The following is a 20,507-nucleotide window of genomic DNA, read 5'->3' as shown; positions in this document are numbered from 1 at the left end:
CCAAACAACACGGAAATTCAGTTGTTGTCAGTCATGATGTGGAAGACAAGTTCATATAAAAAGGCAATAGAATAAAAAAAAAATCTTCTTAAGGCCCAATCGCATTTCACACCTTAGCCCTGCCCCTTCGTTTACCCGTGTTCACATGAATGGGTAGGTTGTCCCAATACCTGTTGGGACTGAGGCGTATGAACTGAGATTTTTGTACCCCTCAAATAAAGTATCAAAATAAAATACAAAATACTGGTGCAAGAAAATGTAACAAAATACAATACATGTATTTTGTAATTGAAATATAGGAAATACTTTTTCTGGATTTTCTGTTTTCTCACAATTTGGTATAGCAGAGCATTCAGGTTTAGGCTGTATAATTTACACAAAGCTCTGGTGAACCCCACAAAAAGGAAGAACAGTCACGGAACGTCAGTGTAACTAAGTAGAGCTAATAAAAGACAACAACTTGATTGATTACGTATATATATATATACAGTGGTGGCCAAAATTATTATAACACCATTAGGATCTGAGAAAATTGGTAAACTGATAAAAAACATAATAAACTGGACAGATCTATTGTACATTCAAAGGAAAGCCTTTGGCTTGAGTTGCAGAAGGCATGGGATAAAATTAGGGTTGAGGTTCTTAGGAAATATATTGACACTATGCCAGAGAGATGTGCTGCTGTAATTGCTCCAAAATGTGGACGTACCAAATATTAAAGTTAAAAGTGGATAAAATCAGTAGGACTCACTTCATCTGTTATTTGTTTGTGCTCAGAGCAACCATCTGCATGTTTCATGAACATTATGACATTAAATCATGATTTGGAGGCAAAAAAAGTCAATAATGTCAGATCCTAAAGTTGTTCTAATAATTTTGGCCACCACTGTGTGTGTATATATATATATATATATTAATGGGTAAACAGCCCAAAAACAAATATTCCTCACATATGAATAGCATCACACATTAGGCCTATGTATACTATTAAAGCAAAATATAGAATTAAAACCAGTTTTACACAGGTAAATAGCCTAAATAAATTACTGTACATAAAGTTCTGCACAGAAAAATAACTAAACAAGTGAGTAGCCTACTTACTTTTCTTTTACTGAACCTTGGCCAGTGGCATGGTAGCCTACTAATTTCTCTTTTACATTGGCCAGTGGCATGGTAGGCCATAGTTATATATTACAGTGTTAAGTGTAATATTCACACTGACATATTTATGACATAATAATCCTTTCCATTTTGGTTCTTGAGACCCAACCATTGATATGGCATTATGACATTCACATTGAGAAGACAAAGCAAAACTTGTAATACAGTGCAAGATTAGATGGGCAGACGTCTCTAGATAAGGTTATCATGAACATACAAGCTCCTAATCTCCCTCTTCCTATAGCTAGCTACTCAACTGATAAATTAACTTGCTAAACACTAGCTATGCACTAGCATAGCCAGCATGCTAGCGTCATTAGCATGTTAGCATCTATCGCTTGTTTGATATTAAAACCATCACCATGTATATACAATAGGCTATATAATGTAGCCAGACCCTGACATAAGTTATACATCCAAGCTAGTTGACATCTGTCACACTCAGATAAAATATTTACCTTGACAGACAATCTGCTGCACTTGAAGATCTGAAGACTGAACTCGTGAACTGCTTTTTGATTAGTGGAGAAAGTATTTTGAATATTTAAAATACTAAATTACTCAACTCTAAAGTATTTTGTTACAAATTACATTTGATTTGTATCGGCACTATCAAATACAAATGACAAAATACTTAAAGTACTTGAAATACGTATTTCAAATACAAGTAATTGAAATACTGCCCATCTCTGCCCACAATGCCTCGCGAATCACCGGCAAGCTGGGAGAGGTTTCCCACATGTAGTATTTGCTTAGGGTGACCATATTTTCATTTGGGAAAACCAGGACACCTTGTCGGGGGGGGGGGGGGGGGGTTGAAGGTGGGGCGGGGCGGGGGGGGGGGGGGGGGCTGGGGGGTGGGCGGTCATGTGGAGGATGCTGCTGCTTTAATAGTATTTTATTATTATTCAATTATACCGGTATATTATATTATATAGATAGAACAAGATATTTACAGTTGGTTTATTAAAAATGCTTTTCAGTAAAAGTCAATAACAATAACTCCAATAATGACTGAATCGGAGAGGGTCTTTTTGAGCAATGCACTAGTGCAGTCCATGGATATGTAACTGTTGTGGTGTTTCACTGTGTGAAATGACCATGCAGCCTCCGCTGCATTCACTGCATCCTCGTTCCCTGGTCTGAGAAAGTACTGTGTGATCGAGCTAGCACTACCCTCGCCTCGGACAGCTGTTTTGTGCTTCTCGGTGTCCAGGTGGATTTTCAGATCTCTTGCACCTCCATTGGACACCGAGACATATGTGCCTGCTTTGCACACTGTGCACAAGGCTTCCCATTTGTCTCGACCCGGTCTGAAAGCCGGGAAACTCTTTAGTAATTCGTCGGTAAACGAGCACTTGCGCTTCGGCATGTTGCTTGCGTATGACTGACAGTCACGTTGTCTACGTTCTGATTAATAGGGCTGACAGCATAGGGGCGGGGATTAGGCTACGTCGCACGCAGCGCCGTGGGCAGTGCCCTAGTGCATGTAAATGTAATGGTCCAAAGAAGGTAATTTTAAAAACCAGGACATTTCCTCACTTTCTAAAAATAACCCGGAACACCCGGGACAGGTCGTGAAATACGGACATGTCCCGGGAAATACGGACGTATGGTCACCCTATATTTGCTCCATTAATAGGGGGGGATATAATATCTTAGTTTGATATCATTTCAATGTATTATGGTAATTTGCCAATGACCTTAAAACAAAAGGTTGCAACGCGCTAGCTTTAGCATGCTAGCGATCTTCTTTTTTGCACCATAATCCGGTATTTTCACAGAATTTCATATAGCACCCGACCTCTTGGAAGACTCATGATGCACTTGATTGAATCAGCGTATAGCAGTAAGGAACTGGACCTAGCTGCTACGCTAATAACAAAGCATGTTGTCTACAGACCACTGCTAGCAGCCTGAAGCTGTGAGCTGTTGATTCATACGTGAAATAAGAGCAGCCAAGCTTTTCAGTTTCAAATGCAAAGATTTTATTTGGATATTATTGATTTGTCACTTTAGTAACTGCAAACCATATCATTGGTTTATATAGAATCTCAACAATCTTGATCACAATGACATCCCCGGCAAAACTTTGGACTCGTCTGTTTACATCGACCACTACTGACGTGGCAGGTTTCTTGAAGGGCAGTCCCAATTCGTAGGGGAAGATTCCAACCACCACAGGACCAAGGATTGAATTGGGATTGGGCCGAACCAAGGTGTAGTCGGAAGACATGTGTTTGTAGCCTGCAGCAGAAGATGTGTAGACTTTCTGGTGTCCTGGTGTTGATGGGGACAATGAGATCAACAGACTTCTGGCCGTCCCCGGCTGCGCCTGCTGTTCGGGTGGGTGCCGAGATTTTGAAGCAGCTCGCGGGAAGTAGAATGAAAGTCTCCATGTTTCTTGTGCAGGTTGTCAGGGTGGTGGAGGGATGGACTCAAATGCTGCCGCTCCTGCAATTTTAATTTATTGATCTTGGGTTCCCAGAGCTCAAAACTGTATTTCTTACTCTTGGCCCTTCTTGGCCCTTTCTGTTTTTAGAGCATAGGCAAAATGACCGGTTTTCTTCTTTTATTTTTCAAGGATGGAGGCAGTGTTTCTAATTCTCTCCTCCAAGACGGCCCTTTGTATCTGCTCCTGACGTAGGGTGTCTTCAAGCTGGGCTTGTTTCCTCTTGCTGTCTGACTGCTGTGTTTGAGTGTCTTTCAGTTCAGCTTGTAGCCTCTTTTTCTCAGAAACAAGTTTTATATACTTCATCTTCACATTATCTAGTTTGGCTCTGTACTCCTGGTGCTCGATCAGGGCAGCTTCACGAGCATGGCTTATAGCATTTAAAGCATCCTCAAGTTCCCTTTGTACCATCTTGCTCTTGGAAGCCAGGTGATGATTTTCCTCAATCAGATCGTCTATACGCTGCTTGGAGATGTCAGCCTCATGAGCAAGCGCTGTCTCACGTACAGGATCGACACGTTCACCTCGTAGCTTCTTGTTCTCAGAGGCAACTTGTAGATTTTCACGAGTCAGAGAGTCTATTTTCGATCTGTCCACCAATTGCTCCGATAAGGCGGTGGCACGAGCGAGTTGCATCTCATTTAGAGCATCCTCCAGGTCACCTTGTAGCTTCATGTTCTTAGTAGCCAGCTGTTGGTTATCGTTGGTCAGATTTTTCAGTTGATCTGTATCCTTCTGCTGCTGGTTTAGGAACTCTTCAATTTGGGCCTTTTTTCTTTCACTGTTTGCCTGTTGTGCTGTCAACCTGATTCTGAACTCATCGACTGAATGTCGGAGCTCAACAATGATGGCTTGATTCTTAAAGATAATTTCATCTTTCTGTGACACGGTTTCTTTACATTTAGCTTCCATCGCCTCTAATTTACCCGTGATATCATTGTTCTGCAGGCTTAGTGTTTCCTTGTCGTACATCAGTGCCTCTCTATCCGCTTGGGCTTTCTTTAGCCTCTCTAATTCCTTATTTACTTGTAAGAACATGGATTTCTCCTTCTTCACTTGTTCCTCAAGTCTGCTGCAAGCTTCTCTGTCTTTCTGGTGCTGCTGTACAGCTTCCTCCAGTTCACCTTGTAGCCTCTTGTTCTCTGAGGCAACGTGGTTATTTTCACTGGTCAGTTTGTTCAATTTAGCTCTGTCTTCCTGCTGCTGGGAAATAGCAGCCTCAAGAGCATCGTTTATCTCCTCCTCAAGTTCATCTGCAGTCTCCTCCTCAAATTCATCTGCAGTCTCCTCCTGAAGCTCCTCTTCGATCTCCTCCTCAGGTTCATCTTCAGTCTCCTCCTGAAGCTCCTCTTCGATCTCCTCCTCAGGTTCATCTTCAGTCTCCTCCTGAAGTTCCTCTTCGATTTCATCCTCAGGTTCATCTTCAGAATCCTCAAATCCATCTTCAGTCTCCTCCTGAAGTTCTTCTTCAATCTCCTCCTCAGGTTCATCTTCAGTCTCCTCCTGAAGTTCCTCTTCGATTTCATCCTCAGGTTCATCTTCAGAATCCTCAAATCCATCTTCAGTCTCCTCCTGAAGTTCTTCTTCAATCTCCTCCTCAGGTTCATCTTCAGTCTCCTCCTGAAGTTCCTCTTCGATTTCATCCTCAGGTTCATCTTCAGAATCCTCAAATCCATCTTCAGTCTCCTCCTGAAGTTCTTCTTCAATCTCCTCCTCAGGTTCATCTTCAGAATTCTCCTGAAGTTCCTCTTCAATCTCCTCCTCAAATCCATCTTCAGTCTCCTCCTGAAGTTTCTCTTTGATTTCATTCTCAGGTTCATCTTCAGAATCCTCCTGAAGTTCCTCTTCAATCTCCTCCTCAAGTTCATCTTCAGTCTCCTTCTCAATTTCCTTTTCACTTTCATTCATAATATCCTGAAGAGGAGAACATGTTTATTTTAATCGTCTGCGTCTGTAGCTTTCCAAAATTACGGGTAAATGATACAGACAACACAGAATTATTGAATTTGAATGATTAATACATTGAATGCAATAAGAAGAGTTACACGTCTAAGGAAAACTGATTGTTATTAACAAAAGATAATAATTTTGTTAAGTGAGTTAATAAATAATTCACATTTACATTTTCCTTATTGTTTTGTAGGACTTGTTTAATCTCTTTGCATCTGAATACACAGACTTACCTCGTCAAAGTCAGAGAGATAGTCAAATTCCTGCAAAGTCTCCTTTTCAATGTCCTCTGCAATCTCCTCCTCAAATTCATCTTCAGTCTCCTCCACAAGTTCATCTGCAGTCTCCTCCTGAAGTTCATCATCAGAATCCTCAAATTCATCATCAGAATCCTCAAATTCATCATCAGAATCCTCAAATTCATCATCAGAATCCTCAAGTTCCACTTCAGTCTCCTTCTCAATTTCCTTTTCAACTTCAATCATCATGTCCTGATGAGGAGAGTCTGTCAAGCTCAGCGAAGCCTGAAACATAAAACAATGGTTAGTTTGTTGTTTATTCATGTTCATTCTTGAAGAATATTTGTAAAGTTGTAAATTTATCAAATCATCAACATGTTTATATTACTCATCTGCTTGTGTAGCTGAACAAACTTGACAAAATTAGGGGTAAATGATACAGACAACACAGAATTATTGAATTTGAATGAATAATACATTGAATGCAATGAGATGAGTTACACGTCTAAGGAAAACTGATTGTTATTAACAAAAGATAATAATTTTCTCATTAATTACATGTTTCATAAACAAATTCATAATTTATACATTTTCTGATTGTTGTCATTTCCATTCTAAAGTCTATAGGTGTGTCTTGTACGAGTTGTTTACATCTTTTAGTATCTGAAGAAACACATTTACCTCTGAAAGGTCTGAGTGAGAGTGAGATTCCTGAAAAGCACTCATTTTAATTTCCTTCTCAGTGTCCTGAAGACTAGAGCTTCTGAATGATGAGAAGCCTTCACTGTAGATTTGTTGGTGTCTTCTGATGATTGCTCCTGTTTTAGTGTGGACAAGAGCACAAGACGTTTGTTCTGTTCCATAGTGTGTGGCACCAAGTCAAGGTGCTTTAAACCTCCACGGTGTGTTTTCATCCTTTTATGCTGTTGGCTCTATGATGTCTATTCTATAAAAGAAAATGTCTATCATGTCACAGAATATATAGTCATTTTATTAATGTCTGTGTGTGTGTCCGTGTGTGTGTGTGTGTGTGTGTGTGTGTGTGTGTGTGTGTGTGTGTGTGTGTGTGTTTGTGTAAGCGTGTCTTCTGTGCGGGTGTGCGTGCGCGCCCGTGTTTTTGTGTGTGCACCTGTGTGCGTTTGGCCGTTGTCAGACTTGACCCGCGGGTAGAATATGGAGACCTGGCTCCGGAGTTTGTCTTTCACACGTGTCGTCATTCACGTTGGTGTGTTCAGCGTGTGTGTCGCCACTTTTTCACCGGGAGATGTTTGTATTATTTTGGTTGTGTTTAGTTTTTTGCGTCTGTCACGTGTTAGCCATCAACCCAGCCCCCCCCCCCCCCCCCCCCCCCCTCTCTCGTGAATCCAGCTGGGGATCGATGAGTGGGTGTTTCATTCTTGCGTGTGTGTGTGTGTGTGTGTGTGTGTGTGTGTGCTTCTGACTTGTGAGCGGGTCGGGAAAACTTGTTATTAAAGATATTTCTGAACATCTGTGTCTTTTTTCTGACATTCATCAACACTTGCCACACACCAGCTCCTGTGATGAGTCATGAAAACACGTTAACAATCATTGTTCAACAAACCCAACTAAACCTAATGTGTCATTAAATGACACATTAGGTTTAATTTCTCAGCTAAATTACAGTAATTCAGCTGAGAAATTAACCCTTTGAAACTATTTTTAAATGACCTCTGGGGTTTAGTTGTGTGAAAGGTGATGGTTCCTCGACAGAGCTCCTTCCTCAGCAAACAGTTGGAACTGACATGGAAACCTGCAGGGATGATAACTGACCACTGCAAATTCTGCACACTGCTTATTTATTTTAACTGTGGCTGCAAAATGATTATAAATATTCAGACCCGTGGGGACTCTGCATCAAGTTCTGCTGCTACACATGAAGTGAATATTGAGGATACTGTAAAAGAACAAGTCAAAAGGGACCACTTGTTGAAGTGTGAGTCTTTGGTTATTAGAAGGTGGACGTCCTGGAACCATGAAGCTAAAGCTGGTTTGATGACAGCTCTCAAGCTCCTACCGGTTGCTTGGAAAAGTGAATGATCGTGGAAAGGACACAATTGCAAAACAGCCCCTGAGTTACGGCACAGCATTGAGGCTGGAGTGCTGATTTGAAGTAACGGCCTGCGGGATGTGAATCATGTTTAAAATTGCTGCCACTGCATTAATTGGGGCGGGGGGGAAGTAAAATTGTTATTAAATAATGTCAGAACCAGGACTGTTCAACTGGGACCTGACCTGGGCCCGTCTGTCATTTGAAAGCTGGGACCTGGATCTATACACTCACACAGGCCTGTGCAATCCTGGCTGGCCGGATGAATTGGTCCCAGCTGCCATTGTCCTCTTTAATAACTCATTATTGATTTTGATTGTGGCGTCCCTCGCTGCAGATAAACAGGTACCGTGATGCAAGCTGCACCTTTTGCACCTGGATCACTTGTTCTCTGCTGCCCCCATGTGGCCTTAATCTAGTGCTGCCTCTCCGATAATGTTTAATTCAAGATAATAACTGTATTTTCAGCAGGTACAACAAAAGAGAGATCTCCTACTGACGATTTGCACTTTGTGATGTTTGCTTGCTTTAAAAAGAGCAATTTTATTGGAGGAGAATTGCTTATATTGCTAAACCCAATGACCTTAGCAACACAGCATCTGTTCTGTATTTGTTTCCAGTCACTCAAAGCGCTTTACAGTACAAATCAGCACACTTCCATGCACTGCTCGGTATGCAGAGCTGTTTTGTCTGTCACACCAGCCATCAGGGGAAATTAGGGGTTCAGCATCTTCCCCTGGGACACTTGGGAATGGTTGGTGTGCAACCCTCTCTACCCCCTGAGCCACAGCAAGAAAGGAAACAGATGGAGAGAGAAAGTCTTCCTTTGGAGGAAGGCTTTGTCCTCAGCTGTCATCTCAGTAAATCAACGTGAATTGAAGGAATGTTGAGATGCAGGGAGAGAAAGAGGCGACAGTGATACTAAAGTGTGTGTGTGTGTGTGTGTGTGTGTGTGTGTGTGTCTACATTTTAAGCATAGACCTACAGAGCAAGGACATTTTGACCAGTCGTCACCTTTTCAAAGACTTGTTTTAGGGTTGACATTTGGTTTTGGGGTATGAATTGGGTTTGGGTCAGGGGCTCGGGAACGCTTTTATGCCAATGAGTGTGCTCCCTAAGAATAAGAAGCACAATAAAGTGTGTGTGTGTGTGTGTGTTCAGCAGTTCAGCTCTGAGGAATCGAGCTGATCATTTGCTCCATTCGTGCATGGGATTAGGATGACGCTGTGTCATGCGCGTAGAAATTGTACAGTTTGCCTGAACACACAGTGGAGAGCATTCCTTACACATGGCAACACCGGCTAAAAATAGCTCAGGGGCGACTCATTCGCACACTATAGGATATTTCGCTGGGATCCCTGGACTCTCTGCTCCAGATTCGATGTGTCCTGATGAATATTTCTCCTCTTGTGTGTGGAGGAGCGACTGGAGACGATGAAACATAAAACTCAAACAAAGTCAAATTCAGGTGATTGAATGAATTCACACAAATTTAACAAAGGATCTCAAAATGCCAAATAATCTAAATCAATAAAGGCTGCTTGACCAAACTATCTCTGCAAATTCAAACACCTGATGCGTTTGTCTGAGGAGAAACTGCGCACCGAGACGATACTGAGGTGGCTCTTAACATAAAACAAGTCATACAAAATGTAAATGGCCCACAACCCTCAGAGGATAAGCAGGATGGATGCCTGGATGGATGGATGGATGGATGGATGGACAAGAGACATGTTCTTTGACGTCTCAGGCAGGAAACATGATCACTTTTCTACAAAGAAATCCTCCTTTCAGGTTTCCCATGTTTATTCAGGATTCCTGGATGGTGATTGGCCAACTCAGTCGGAGGGAACCAATGAGCAGGCATGACCGGAACACTCAGGTTGGAGGACATCAGCTGTTATTTAGAAGACAGGAGGGACAAACAAACAAATGCAAAGGAGGAAATAAAAACATGCAAGACCTCAGCCCCCACCTGACATTAAACAGTTCCTTAATAGGGAGGCTCTAGAGATCACAGATGCATCCTGGGTAAGTTTGACTAAACCTTAGATGCACAACCCTTGAGGTGAACGATCACAACAGATTAACGTCGGGTTTGGGTCACACGAGATGGAGAGAAGAGTGCGCTGTGTTTTTTAATTACTGTGCAATGACACTACATCTGTTCAGTTAGAACAAGAAGCTTTTCCTCCAGGTCGGTGAACTTCTGAACCCTGTGCTGTGACTCACCTTTCACAAGAAAACCCGAGATATAGCGGGGTTTTCTAACGCCCGCCAGTTCCCTAAATCTGGCATATTTAGGGAACTGGTTCTACGAGTGTGAGAAATTTCTTTCATTCTAAAGGAGGATGTAAATCAGGCTAATGCAGCCGTTTGGTCATGGTGGCATTTATAACTATCTACCACACTAGGTCAAAGTCAATGTTAAATTTCTTCTAATGGAACTGAATCTTGTTTTTGTGCTTATATCGAAAAAAATATATAGAATTGGCAGAATCTGTATTTACCACTAAAGTGTTAGTCTTTGCGGCTACAGCTCTGCAGGCCCCCTCATTCATTCTGCAATACCTCAAGAGCGCCCCCTACACAACCCACAAGTCGTGAGAGAGGAGGTTCTCCCAGTATTAGAGATGAGTCGTGGATGTGTGTGTGTGTGTGTGTTTGTGTGTGTGTGTGTGTGTGGCTGTGGGGGGGCAGGTGTTTTCAGCACCTCACCACCTCATAGACATCCAACCCTCGGCCTCCACTGGCTCGCGCCTGCTCTAAATGATGGATGGGCAGCTTAGCCTGGCTCATGTCTCTGGAGCGGGCCACCAGGACACCGGGGCCATGAGAAGTAATCCTGTCTTTCACTGGCACCCGGCTCAGTGTGGTATTACGTGCCCTTGAGCTGTCCTCTCACACACACGCACGCACACCCTGCAACGTTTTCCCCCCTCACACACTCGCACATCACTCGGCACCCGCAGAGGTCACAGGGCCACGTGTGACACAGAGCGCAGGGGGCGGTGCCTGTGTGTGTGTTTGCGTGTGAATGAAATGCGTACAAAATGCACATGAGGGTAATGAGCAACGTTTGTTCAACCTGAGGGTGAACAGAGATTGTGACAGCAGTGGGTTTAGCATTGCTCACAGGGCAGCGTGGGTCACAGATCGTAGCCGCTGACAAGCCTCTGGTGAAACAGATAACAAGAAAACATGCAACACTTTCATTCACGTCAACAGAAGGAATCCGGGGGTGTGCGGTTTACGTGGGAGAGGGACGTTGCATCAGTGAATAAAGATTGCTTAATGCGTTAATCCTGCTTGTGGTTACTGACAGATCCTGGTGTTTGGAAACAGTACGATCAGTATCGTTTGCGGCTGTTTCTGTTTAACTCTTTATTGCAAAACAGTGATGTGATGTCATCGCATCAGTCGGTTTGCACGTTGAGGCAAGTTCACCATGGCTCTGGACCACGAGCCCAGGTTTTCTTTTTTTTCTCAGTTGTGCTGCGTAAGAAAACACGTAAACTGACCTATTTACTGTCATGAAGTGAAAAGTGAGGCCCCAACCTGTCTTGATCGCCCCCCTGGTGGCTGGCTGCGGAACCTCCATGTCCGATGGAAGGAAGAGGAGATGCGTCGTCCATTTTTATTTACATTATAACGACTGAGGTGTTTCTCCAAACTCGTCATGCATGAGTGTGAAGCCGAAACAGCAGGTCGTGTCCCCAATGCACACAGATTTAGTTTGAATAGATATCCAATGCAAAATGCTCTAACGTGTTTCTGAAAGCTTTATACTATTGTATTGAACACTAAATATCGATATTGGACGATTCTGCTGATTGCTCTTTACGTCCTCTGCAGGCGCTTCAGTGCACAAAGACAGAACGAGTTCACACAGAAAAATCGACAATGTTTATACCTGAAGGAAATGCCCCACCTCGAGGGGGTATAAGGAACAATTTTATGTCTTTACTGATGTGTTTGGGGTCAGTTACATTCACTATGGGAGGTTTTCCTCCGTGTGTGACAGCAGACGAGACGCCCCGGACATTTCCCCCTGACCTTCCTCTGGTTGAGCTTTGACAGACTGCAAACAGCTGGGGAACTTTCAGTACCTCTAAAATAAGACCCACCCCGTCACGCCCTCCACATGTTGCCTGGCTGACCTGCTCCACGTAGGCCTGAGAGCTGCAGTGTATTTTTTAGTTTTTTTTTTATTCAAACACTTTGTGCAAGCAGGACTTTTGCAGTATTTTGGTGTTTGTAATGCTTGGTTTCTATTTTGTTGATGTTCTGATGAGTGCTTTTCAGTTTTACACTCATTTATTCTGAGCTTTTCTACCTTTGAATCTCAGAATTAGAGTAAAACTGTTCCTTTGACTTCAATTAACGTATTTAACAGCTCACTGGTTTAGTTTAAGATGCAGTAGTAAATAGAAAACCTGGGGATTTTGGACTTTTTCTCAAAAAACAGGCAACATGAAGAGGTCACCTTCATTTCCAATGGATTCTGAAAATAATCAGTAGGTATAAAAGACACCACACTTCTCCTGAGCAAAAAACGTTTTTTTTTTTTATTTCTCGTTGAAAGGAACTTGGTAGAATATTACAGCAGAACACACATGACTGAAACAGCTGCCATTTCACGTAACACAGTACAGGAAGAAGGATGTAGTTCAATCTCATGTGTAATATTTTACTATATAGTATATTTATATCAATAGAAAAGAAAGAGAAAAAAAAAAACTATTGCTCCCAGATATTGAGTAAATTTTTTTTTTTTTCATATGGCATGTCTCTGCTGTGTTGAAGTGGGTAAAGTAAAAGTCAACGAGAGGGTTTACACACCGAAGGAAATGGGACGATGGAGGTGACATTCCCCAAAGCACGGGAAGTCTGTGGCTTATTTTTTTTATTATTAGGCTGAGAAGTAAACTTTAAACCTTTTTTTTTTCGCCGTTGCAATATAGAAATAAAACTTGAAACTGCTCTCAGAAAAAAAAAAAAAAAAAAGGATAAATACCATCATACAGCAATCAGAGTATGCAAAAGAAAAGAACACAAGGCAGCTCCGCGCAAGAGCAGGCATGCAAAAATGATCATATTTTAAAAAGGAGCACTAAAGACAAAAAGTTGATGACTGCGGGTGTTTATGTTTGCGTCGTATGGCGACTGATGGAAAGCCAGTTTATGACAAACATGGTAAAAACGTGTGGACTGAAACGAGGGGACAAGTCGCTGCTCTGTAAAGTGAACTGGAGTGCTGAGTGTTTGCTGACAAACGACTTCAATGAAGTCGTTTCTAGAAATTGCTATAACATACTGTGTTATCAATTTGTTGTACTCTCTTTTTTTTGTTTTTGTTACTTCCTCTAAGGAATAAAAGAAAAGGTTAGGAAAAAAGCAGGTATGAAATATCACCCTGGACAGTTGCATCCAAGTTTAGTGTTTTAAATAAGCCACTTTAGGCAGCGTTATCTTATAAATGTCTCATGTTCCTAAGACATATTTCAATATATCTCTTTTGAAAAATAAGTCTATCTATGCTTGATCTTTTTAGTAAGTAAATCTCTTCCAGTATATATTTTTCTATAAGTACAGCACCCCACTGTGGGTTGTGTGTTTTCCAAAAGCACCAAATTTGTTTTACAATCGGACTGAATGTTACTTCAGTCATTAATGGTCTGAGTTCAGGATTAAAAGGATCCAAATAGCGCATTCTAAATAGGTCAACAAGGTCAGTTCGCCTCGGGACTGTAGCTCAAGCCCGGCAATATTAAGCTTTAACTCGGAAAAAACGTGACCAGTGCTAAGAGGCCTGAGCTCGCCGCGTCTCCGTCAACCAAAGGGTCACGGGGGTCAAACGAGGCCCTGCATCATCTGAAACATCATCAGTTTCCACAGAAGTCTCAAACGCAGCGACTGGCAGAACCAGATCTGCACCCAGGACCTCGAGAAAATGCTGATACAACCCCCCAAAGATACGGACGGGCATTGCCACGTGTGAGCAGGCCTCTCCACACTTCAGCTGTTGGAGCAGGAGGTCAGCACCTGAGGGAGGGAGCCAGGGAAGGAGTGAAGGAGGGACATAATTTGGACTCATCTGGAGTGTCCAGGGAATCCAAACGAGTCGTGTGCTTGTAGCAGGTCACCTCGTGAGACCTCTCGGGGCCGAGAGGTCGTCCTGCGGTGCCAGGGATTGCTCCCCCCCCCACCTCCCCCTCAGATACAGCTGATGGTGGGTGATGCAGGCGTCTCACTCCCACTCTGCACCTGCTGGTCGGAGTATGACGCACTTCCTCCTCATCACGGGTCAGCGCCAGGTGAGCTCTTGCCATTGGGTATCAACCAGGAAGTGAGGCTGTGTGGTCTCGAGCGTTGTCAAACTTAATTTGCTGGGCTACACGTGTGAGGTTTTCTAATGGACAATCTATATATAGATATATATTCATATATAATATTCTTTATCAATGGGGTGGGGTGGGGGTGGGGGGGGGTCTCATACAGGAGCTGACTACTGCAGTCTGCACTCATTTAGCTATAACATCCACCTACACTTTAGGACATTAATCTCTTATATAGACAGTAATTTCTCAGTCAAATATACTTTTTATGTTACTCCGTTGCTTCTTTTTTTTTGCATTTTAAATGTTCGATTCGTCATGCACAGAATAGTCGTTCCTCTCTCTCTCTCTTGTTTATCTCCAGACTTTGCATCATGTTGTCAGCTTCATCACAAGTGGCCTCCTCTCCATCAATCGTCGTCCACGTCGTCGCCCTCTGACTCCTCTCCGGTCCTCCTCTCGTACATCTTATCCCGGTGCCTCTCCTGGATCTCCTTCATCTCCTCGGCGTAGCGGCTGAACGCTCCGCCGAACTTGCCCCACGCCTTGAAGGGGATCGTGATAGAGTTTCTGTAACTGGGCTTCACTTCGCTCACCCGCAAGAAAACTCCGTACTTGTTGGACCCCACGTCGAAGAAGAACCGCTTGGAGTCCACCATGATGGAGGTGCCCTCCGGGAGCACGCTGAAGCCCCCGGCCCCTGCACCGCCGGCCAGCTCCTCCTCGTCTCCGCCGTAGTCGTCTATCAACTTGGCCAAAGCATCGCGGAACTCTATCAAGCCCTGGGCCGGGAGAGCGATGGTCTGTCCGGTCTGCAGGCCGGACCCGGGGATGCCACCGGCTCCCACTCCGAACCCGGGCCCTCGGTTGACGGTCTGCCGGATCCGGAGAAAGCGACCCCGCTGGTTCTCCTTGAGGTCGAGGTAGTATTTTCGGTTCTCACGCACCAGGAACTCGCTCTTCAAGGCCCGTCTAGGCCCGGTGTCATCCCCGCCGGATGACTGCGCGATCTGCTCCGGGGTGCTGGGCCCGAGCTGGGCGTAGTGCTCTATGAAATCCCCCAGGTAGTCGCGGAACTCCGCCGCCACTGACATGGAGAGGGTCAGGCGGCTTTTCGAGCCCCCGGCGCCGACCTCCGCGATTTTGATGAACCGGCCTTTGGCGTTCTGCTTCACGTCGAGGTAGAAGCGCTTGTTCTGGATGTCCAGCCGCTTCGAGGCCAGCTCCTGGGTCTCCGCGTCCCGCTGGTAGTGCTGGAACCCGCCGCCGCCTCCTCCTCCTCCCCCGCCACCACTACCACCACCTCCTCCACTGCCTCCACCTCCGCCGCCGCTGCCTCCTCCACCGCCGCCGCCGCGCTCGCTGCCACTGTCCCCATCCGCCATCTTCGCCACCAGCAGCCCGTTCTCTGCGCCGCTCTGACCCCCACCTCCGCCTTCAGGAAACCGGACGCAGATCCGCGAGCTCTCATTGGCCTCTCCTACTGCCCATCACACCAACAACCGTAATCCCCGCGTTCTCTTTCGCCGGTTCAACTGTCAGTCAAGAAAACGTCCCCGCCCCTTTGACGGCGTATACGCTCCTCACTCCTCCAGTGAAGTTGAATCCACTCAGCTGGAAAGGGTTCACTGAGTTTAACTGTGATTCATGATCGTCTTCGCTCTGTCGGGGCGGACATTTTGAATCTGGCGCAGTAACAAGTGTCGTGCAACTCATATTCATGAGGAAATCCAACCGCTGCCCGTGTGTTATGTGTGTTTTCAGGGCGGAAGGACACGGTCGAAGTCCCGCCTACTTGTTGGTTCCGTGCGCATAGGCGGACACGACCTACGGGCACGGTGTGGGGGATGGGTGACCGCCCTGTAAGCCCGCTTGCGATTGGCCGACGCGGCGATTCGAAGCAACAACACCCGCTCCCATTGGCTCGCTGGACTCCCACGAGGGGTCGCATGCCAAAGCTTTGCGAGAGGCTTTATTGTTTCTTCGCTTTCGGGATCGGAGATTTCGCGTTTTCCGTCCGCTCGCTTCTTCAATCAAACACGGGAAAATGGTAGGTGCGCCTCGGCTGCTGGAGTTGGGGGACGGCGTGTCCGCGGTGTTACCGGGAGAAAGTGCCGGTTACAGGGTGAACCGGGGGCTGTGTGCTTAACAAAAAATAAAAAATAGAAAAGAGCTCGCTAAGGAGCTAAGTGTCAGCTAGCACGTTAGCATTAGCATTAGCAGAAGAAGTGCGGTGTTTGTTGTGATTTTTTCCCGGTAAATCCCTGGATGATGTTTGCTCGTGTGTGTTTCCTTCGGGTGGGAGCCGGAGCGAAGCGATAACTTTGGCGGTAGAGCACATTCTGCGGGTCGGTGTAGCCTCTGGGTTAGCAGCCATTAGCAGGCTAAGTTTAGCCACTCAACGGTCGGAGTATTGATCGCATGTCTTCGGGAATATGTGGGTAAACTTTGAGAGGGGGATTTTAAGGGAATCGACCGTGTGGCTTATTTATTTTTTATTCACATGCACGATTCAGTGAGTTGAACTTTTTTTTTAAAATTTTTCCCTCCGGTTAAAATCCACGAATGTAAAACTTGACCGTCCCGAAGCGGCGCGTGCGTCCCGCTGTTTTCCCGCGGGGTCCACAGCTGACAGCCCCCGGTGTGTTTCCGTTAGAATCCCCCTCTGTAGGCTGTCAACTTCACCGGGCTTTCCCCCCCCGTGTGTGCGTGGGGGGGTTCGTGTCCCGCCGCCGCCACCACCACCGCCCATCTTTCGTTTGTTGTGTTTTATTTCGCCTTGGCGGGAAAAGCGGTGACAGTTAAACCGGGAATCTGCCCCGTTGATCCTCCGGCGTGTTATTGTTCGAAGCCGATCGTCTCATCAGTCGAGTTTCTCATTTGAAACCGAACCTCACCTCATTGTGAAATCTGAGATGCAGCAACCAACTTATAATAATATATAATAATAGTGTGTGTGATGTCATATGTTGAGCTTTGTCAGGAAACGTCATTGTTACCCTCCCTCACTGTTATTCTGATATCTTCTTATGCTTATTAATAGATTTAAACAAACTCTCAATCAAAGATATTGTTTTGACGTTTGTCGGGGTCTTGAATTACTTTTTATAAATGTCTCAAAGTGTTAAATATGACTCAACCCAGATTAGGCTGATCTTCCCTTTATGAAATTTGAGCCTCATCAATTGGAAAGCTTATTTTGTTTTTTTGTGATTTCCTTTCTACAACAGGCCGGTGGCAAAGCAGGAAAAGACAGCGGCAAAGCCAAGGCGAAAGCAGTGTCCCGCTCCCAAAGGGCTGGACTGCAGGTAAACCCCTTCACTCATATCGCTTCATGTCCTGCTTTTTGTTTCTCCCTGGGTTTGACTCGTAAACCGCTGTCTTGTGTCTTCTCTCCTGCCAGTTCCCAGTGGGTCGTATCCACAGGCACTTGAAAACCCGCACAACCAGCCACGGTCGTGTAGGAGCCACAGCAGCTGTGTACAGCGCTGCTATCCTCGAGTACCTCACCGCTGAAGTAAGCCTTCGCCGCACCGTGCACATTCGTGGTTAACGCTAGAGGACGTGCTGCATCTGTGAGGTGTTTCCACCGATGTTTGTTCACGGTCGTGTTTTGTTTCCCAGGTACTAGAGTTGGCGGGCAACGCCTCCAAAGACTTGAAGGTGAAGCGTATCACTCCCCGTCACTTGCAGCTCGCCATTCGTGGTGACGAGGAGTTGGACTCCCTCATCAAGGCAACTATTGCTGGAGGAGGTAAGCGGAGGAATTTCGCCGACAAACTAATTCTGTTGGTTTATTACTTGTGTATTTAAACACATCAGTCTTTGTTTGAAACGTCTCATCTCACCGACTCTTGTCTGTTTTCAGGTGTCATTCCCCACATCCACAAATCCCTCATCGGGAAGAAGGGCCAGCAGAAGACTGCATAGACGCCATGTTGACCAGAAGTGTTGGGGCTTGGGCTTTGATCGGACCAGGAGTTCACATTTGTTCTTTTTTATTAATATTATAGCAAACGAAGAGTGATTGTTAGGCTTTGTGTTGTTATATTTTCCCATAACTAGAAAAAGTACAGTAAACCCCTTAACGACAAAAAAACAACCCTTTGTATGTTATTGTAGAACGTTTGACTGGGGGAGTTCGTGATTATTTTAAGTGGTGACAGTGAATTTGTTCGATTGGCCTGGGACTCTGTAATGTTTTATACTGAAAAAAGAAATTGTTAAACCATTTTTTATATAAAAAAAAAACACTTGCTTTGTGGTTATTTTCTTGAAGTTACGATATTTACTATAATACAAGTTTTTAAGGAGAACAGATTTTTGAACAGAAAATTAGTGAACAGCTAACTGAGATGGTGCTTATTTTTCCTTTTGACTCACTGTAATCTTTTGAACTGCACAACCATAGTGTTGTATTAAAATAATTTTTTACATTAAAATGGAAAAACCCTCATGGCGACCATCTGCTGCAGTATTTTGTGCTGATGTTTCTGATGCTGTTCGACTTTCATTTTACACTTTGAGTTTCAGCCGCTGTGCACATTTGCATCACTCTGCTAGTAAAGCATTTGTCAGCTATGACTAAGAGAAAGTAAGAGCCCAGATATTTAAAACATCATGCTTCATTCACGCCCCCACCTGAAGTATATGGTATTTTAGTTAAGTAAGTAAAGAGGTTAGAGTCTTTTAAAAGCTTCATGTTCAAGAAAATGACTTTGCGTATTTTATCTTTGATTAAATAACATTTGCATGTTGTCCTTGGCTTGAAGACCCTACTTGAAATTATTTTTGCTGTTCTGAATTTTGTAAGTTTTATACGTGAGGTGCTATGACTGTCTAACAATACACAAACAAAACTACAACATGGTTTTCAGTTTGGTTTTTCAGTGCACATGTTTTAGATTTTTTTTTTTCATATGAGAAAAAACAGATGTGGATGCCCTGATGACTCATCACGCGAGTTCCCCAAATTGATCCATAAAACTGAATTCACTCTGAGGTTAGACATCATCTCATGTCTCAGACTCATTGTTTAATTTGTGTGGAGTTTATGACTAAATAAATATTGACTTATTGCAAGATGACTTTTCCAACAGCAGCTGTGGAACCTGTCATGCAAGTTTATAATTTAACAGGAGGGGGAGCCACTGACATTCACAATAACACACCTCCTTCCCGGAAGAAACAATATGAACTAAATATGAATGTGATATAACATTTATATACAAAAACCTTCCTTCATTCAAACTGATCTGCGACATGAATATATCTCAAATAGCAACGTGGACTTTTGCAAAACTAGAGGGAACAAGGTTTGAAGAAAAACTTCATAAACAAAACTTCTACCGTATTTATTAATAAACACATGTAGCAGCAGCAACTTTATAAACACCAGAGTGTGGTTTCTCTAGCTGCAGAAGACGTCGGGTTACATAAATAAAATGGATGCAAATTATAATTTTAAACTTGTGGAGTTCAAAAGTTCCAAATGAACAGAACAGAGTTTTTTTTTTAATTTTATCTCCAAACATCCTCTTTCAAATGTGATGAACAGAAACATGATGGAGTCAGTTCATCTGCGATCTAGATGAAATGATTTTGATGCAGAGTTGTGGAGAAATAAATGAATAATTATGTAATAGTAAAACTTAACAGTGAAAATAATATGAAAACTACCGGAACAACAGAGGTCGAACTCGTCTCCAAATGTTCTTCTACCTGAGAAAACACATTTAAATCTATATATAACATTTAAGTGTATTTAAATGACCAGAATGTTAAGTAGGATCTGTCAGACATCGACTATGATATTCATAAATCACCTGAAACTAAGAAGAGCATCTATTGACCGATTCCCAGCTCCTGCTCTGTGTGCCGAAGTGTCCTTGTGCAAGACACTGAACCCTCAAACCTGACAGTGTTTGAATGGTGTGAGGTATAAAAAGGGCAGTGAATAACTCTGCATGAGTGTGTGTGTGTGTGTGTGTCAGTGGGTGAATGTGACTTGCAATGTAAAGTGTAAAAGTAGTCCAAACACACACATACATTGGCGTAATGCATTCCCTATAGCACTTAAACAATCAACTAAATGCCTCACTAACCTAAACCTTCAAAGTCACAGAGGCTGCAGACTCTTGGTTGCAGCTGTTGATTCCTAAGTGCACAAAGCATCATCATCATCACCTTCCTCGAGACCACATGGAGAGACACAGCTCCACCACGAAACCACACAGAACATGTCTCACACCATCTTCTGAGAAACCTGCACACTCCCATGATGCCCTGCAGCTGTTTTA

The 20,507-nt window shown here is 43.9% G+C and overlaps 2 protein-coding genes across 2 annotated transcripts; one reads left to right on the top strand and one right to left on the bottom strand.

Annotated features, from left to right (window-relative positions):
• Positions 1-12,415: 12,415 nt before the first annotated feature.
• Positions 12,416-15,991, bottom strand: LOC128438634 (transcriptional activator protein Pur-beta). Its single transcript, XM_053421245.1, has 2 exons — positions 13,788-15,991; positions 12,416-13,682 (listed from the first exon to the last, which is right to left on the bottom strand). The coding sequence occupies exon 1, from the start codon at positions 15,591-15,593 to the stop codon at positions 14,619-14,621; it is 975 nt and encodes a 324-aa protein (XP_053277220.1). The 5' UTR covers positions 15,594-15,991; the 3' UTR covers positions 12,416-13,682; positions 13,788-14,618.
• Positions 15,992-16,097: 106 nt separating this feature from the next.
• On the top strand, positions 16,098-18,664 carry LOC128438853 (histone H2A.V). Its single transcript, XM_053421593.1, has 5 exons — positions 16,098-16,258; positions 17,439-17,516; positions 17,612-17,725; positions 17,833-17,962; positions 18,077-18,664. Exons 1-5 carry the CDS (start codon positions 16,256-16,258, stop codon positions 18,136-18,138), a joined length of 387 nt encoding a protein of 128 aa, XP_053277568.1. The 5' UTR covers positions 16,098-16,255; the 3' UTR covers positions 18,139-18,664.
• The last annotated feature ends 1,843 nt before the right edge of the window (positions 18,665-20,507 follow it).

This window comes from Pleuronectes platessa, chromosome 4, assembly GCF_947347685.1.
Source record: "Pleuronectes platessa chromosome 4, fPlePla1.1, whole genome shotgun sequence".
Taxonomy (NCBI): Eukaryota; Metazoa; Chordata; class Actinopteri; order Pleuronectiformes; family Pleuronectidae; genus Pleuronectes; species Pleuronectes platessa.
The sequence above is the reverse complement of the archived record's forward strand: the minus strand, read 5'-3'. Positions and strand labels throughout refer to the sequence as shown.

Excerpts from the sequence above, each read along its gene's own strand:
- LOC128438853 (XM_053421593.1), top strand. Across the intron at positions 17,517-17,611 it reads CCCAAAGGGCTGGACTGCAG|TTCCCAGTGGGTCGTATCCA; the intron begins GTAAACCCCTTC and ends CTCTCCTGCCAG. Across the intron at positions 17,963-18,076 it reads GGCAACTATTGCTGGAGGAG|GTGTCATTCCCCACATCCAC; the intron begins GTAAGCGGAGGA and ends GTCTGTTTTCAG.
- LOC128438634 (XM_053421245.1), bottom strand. The coding sequence starts at position 15,593 with ATGGCGGATGGGGACAGTGGCAGCGAGCGCGGCGGCGGCGGTGGAGGA.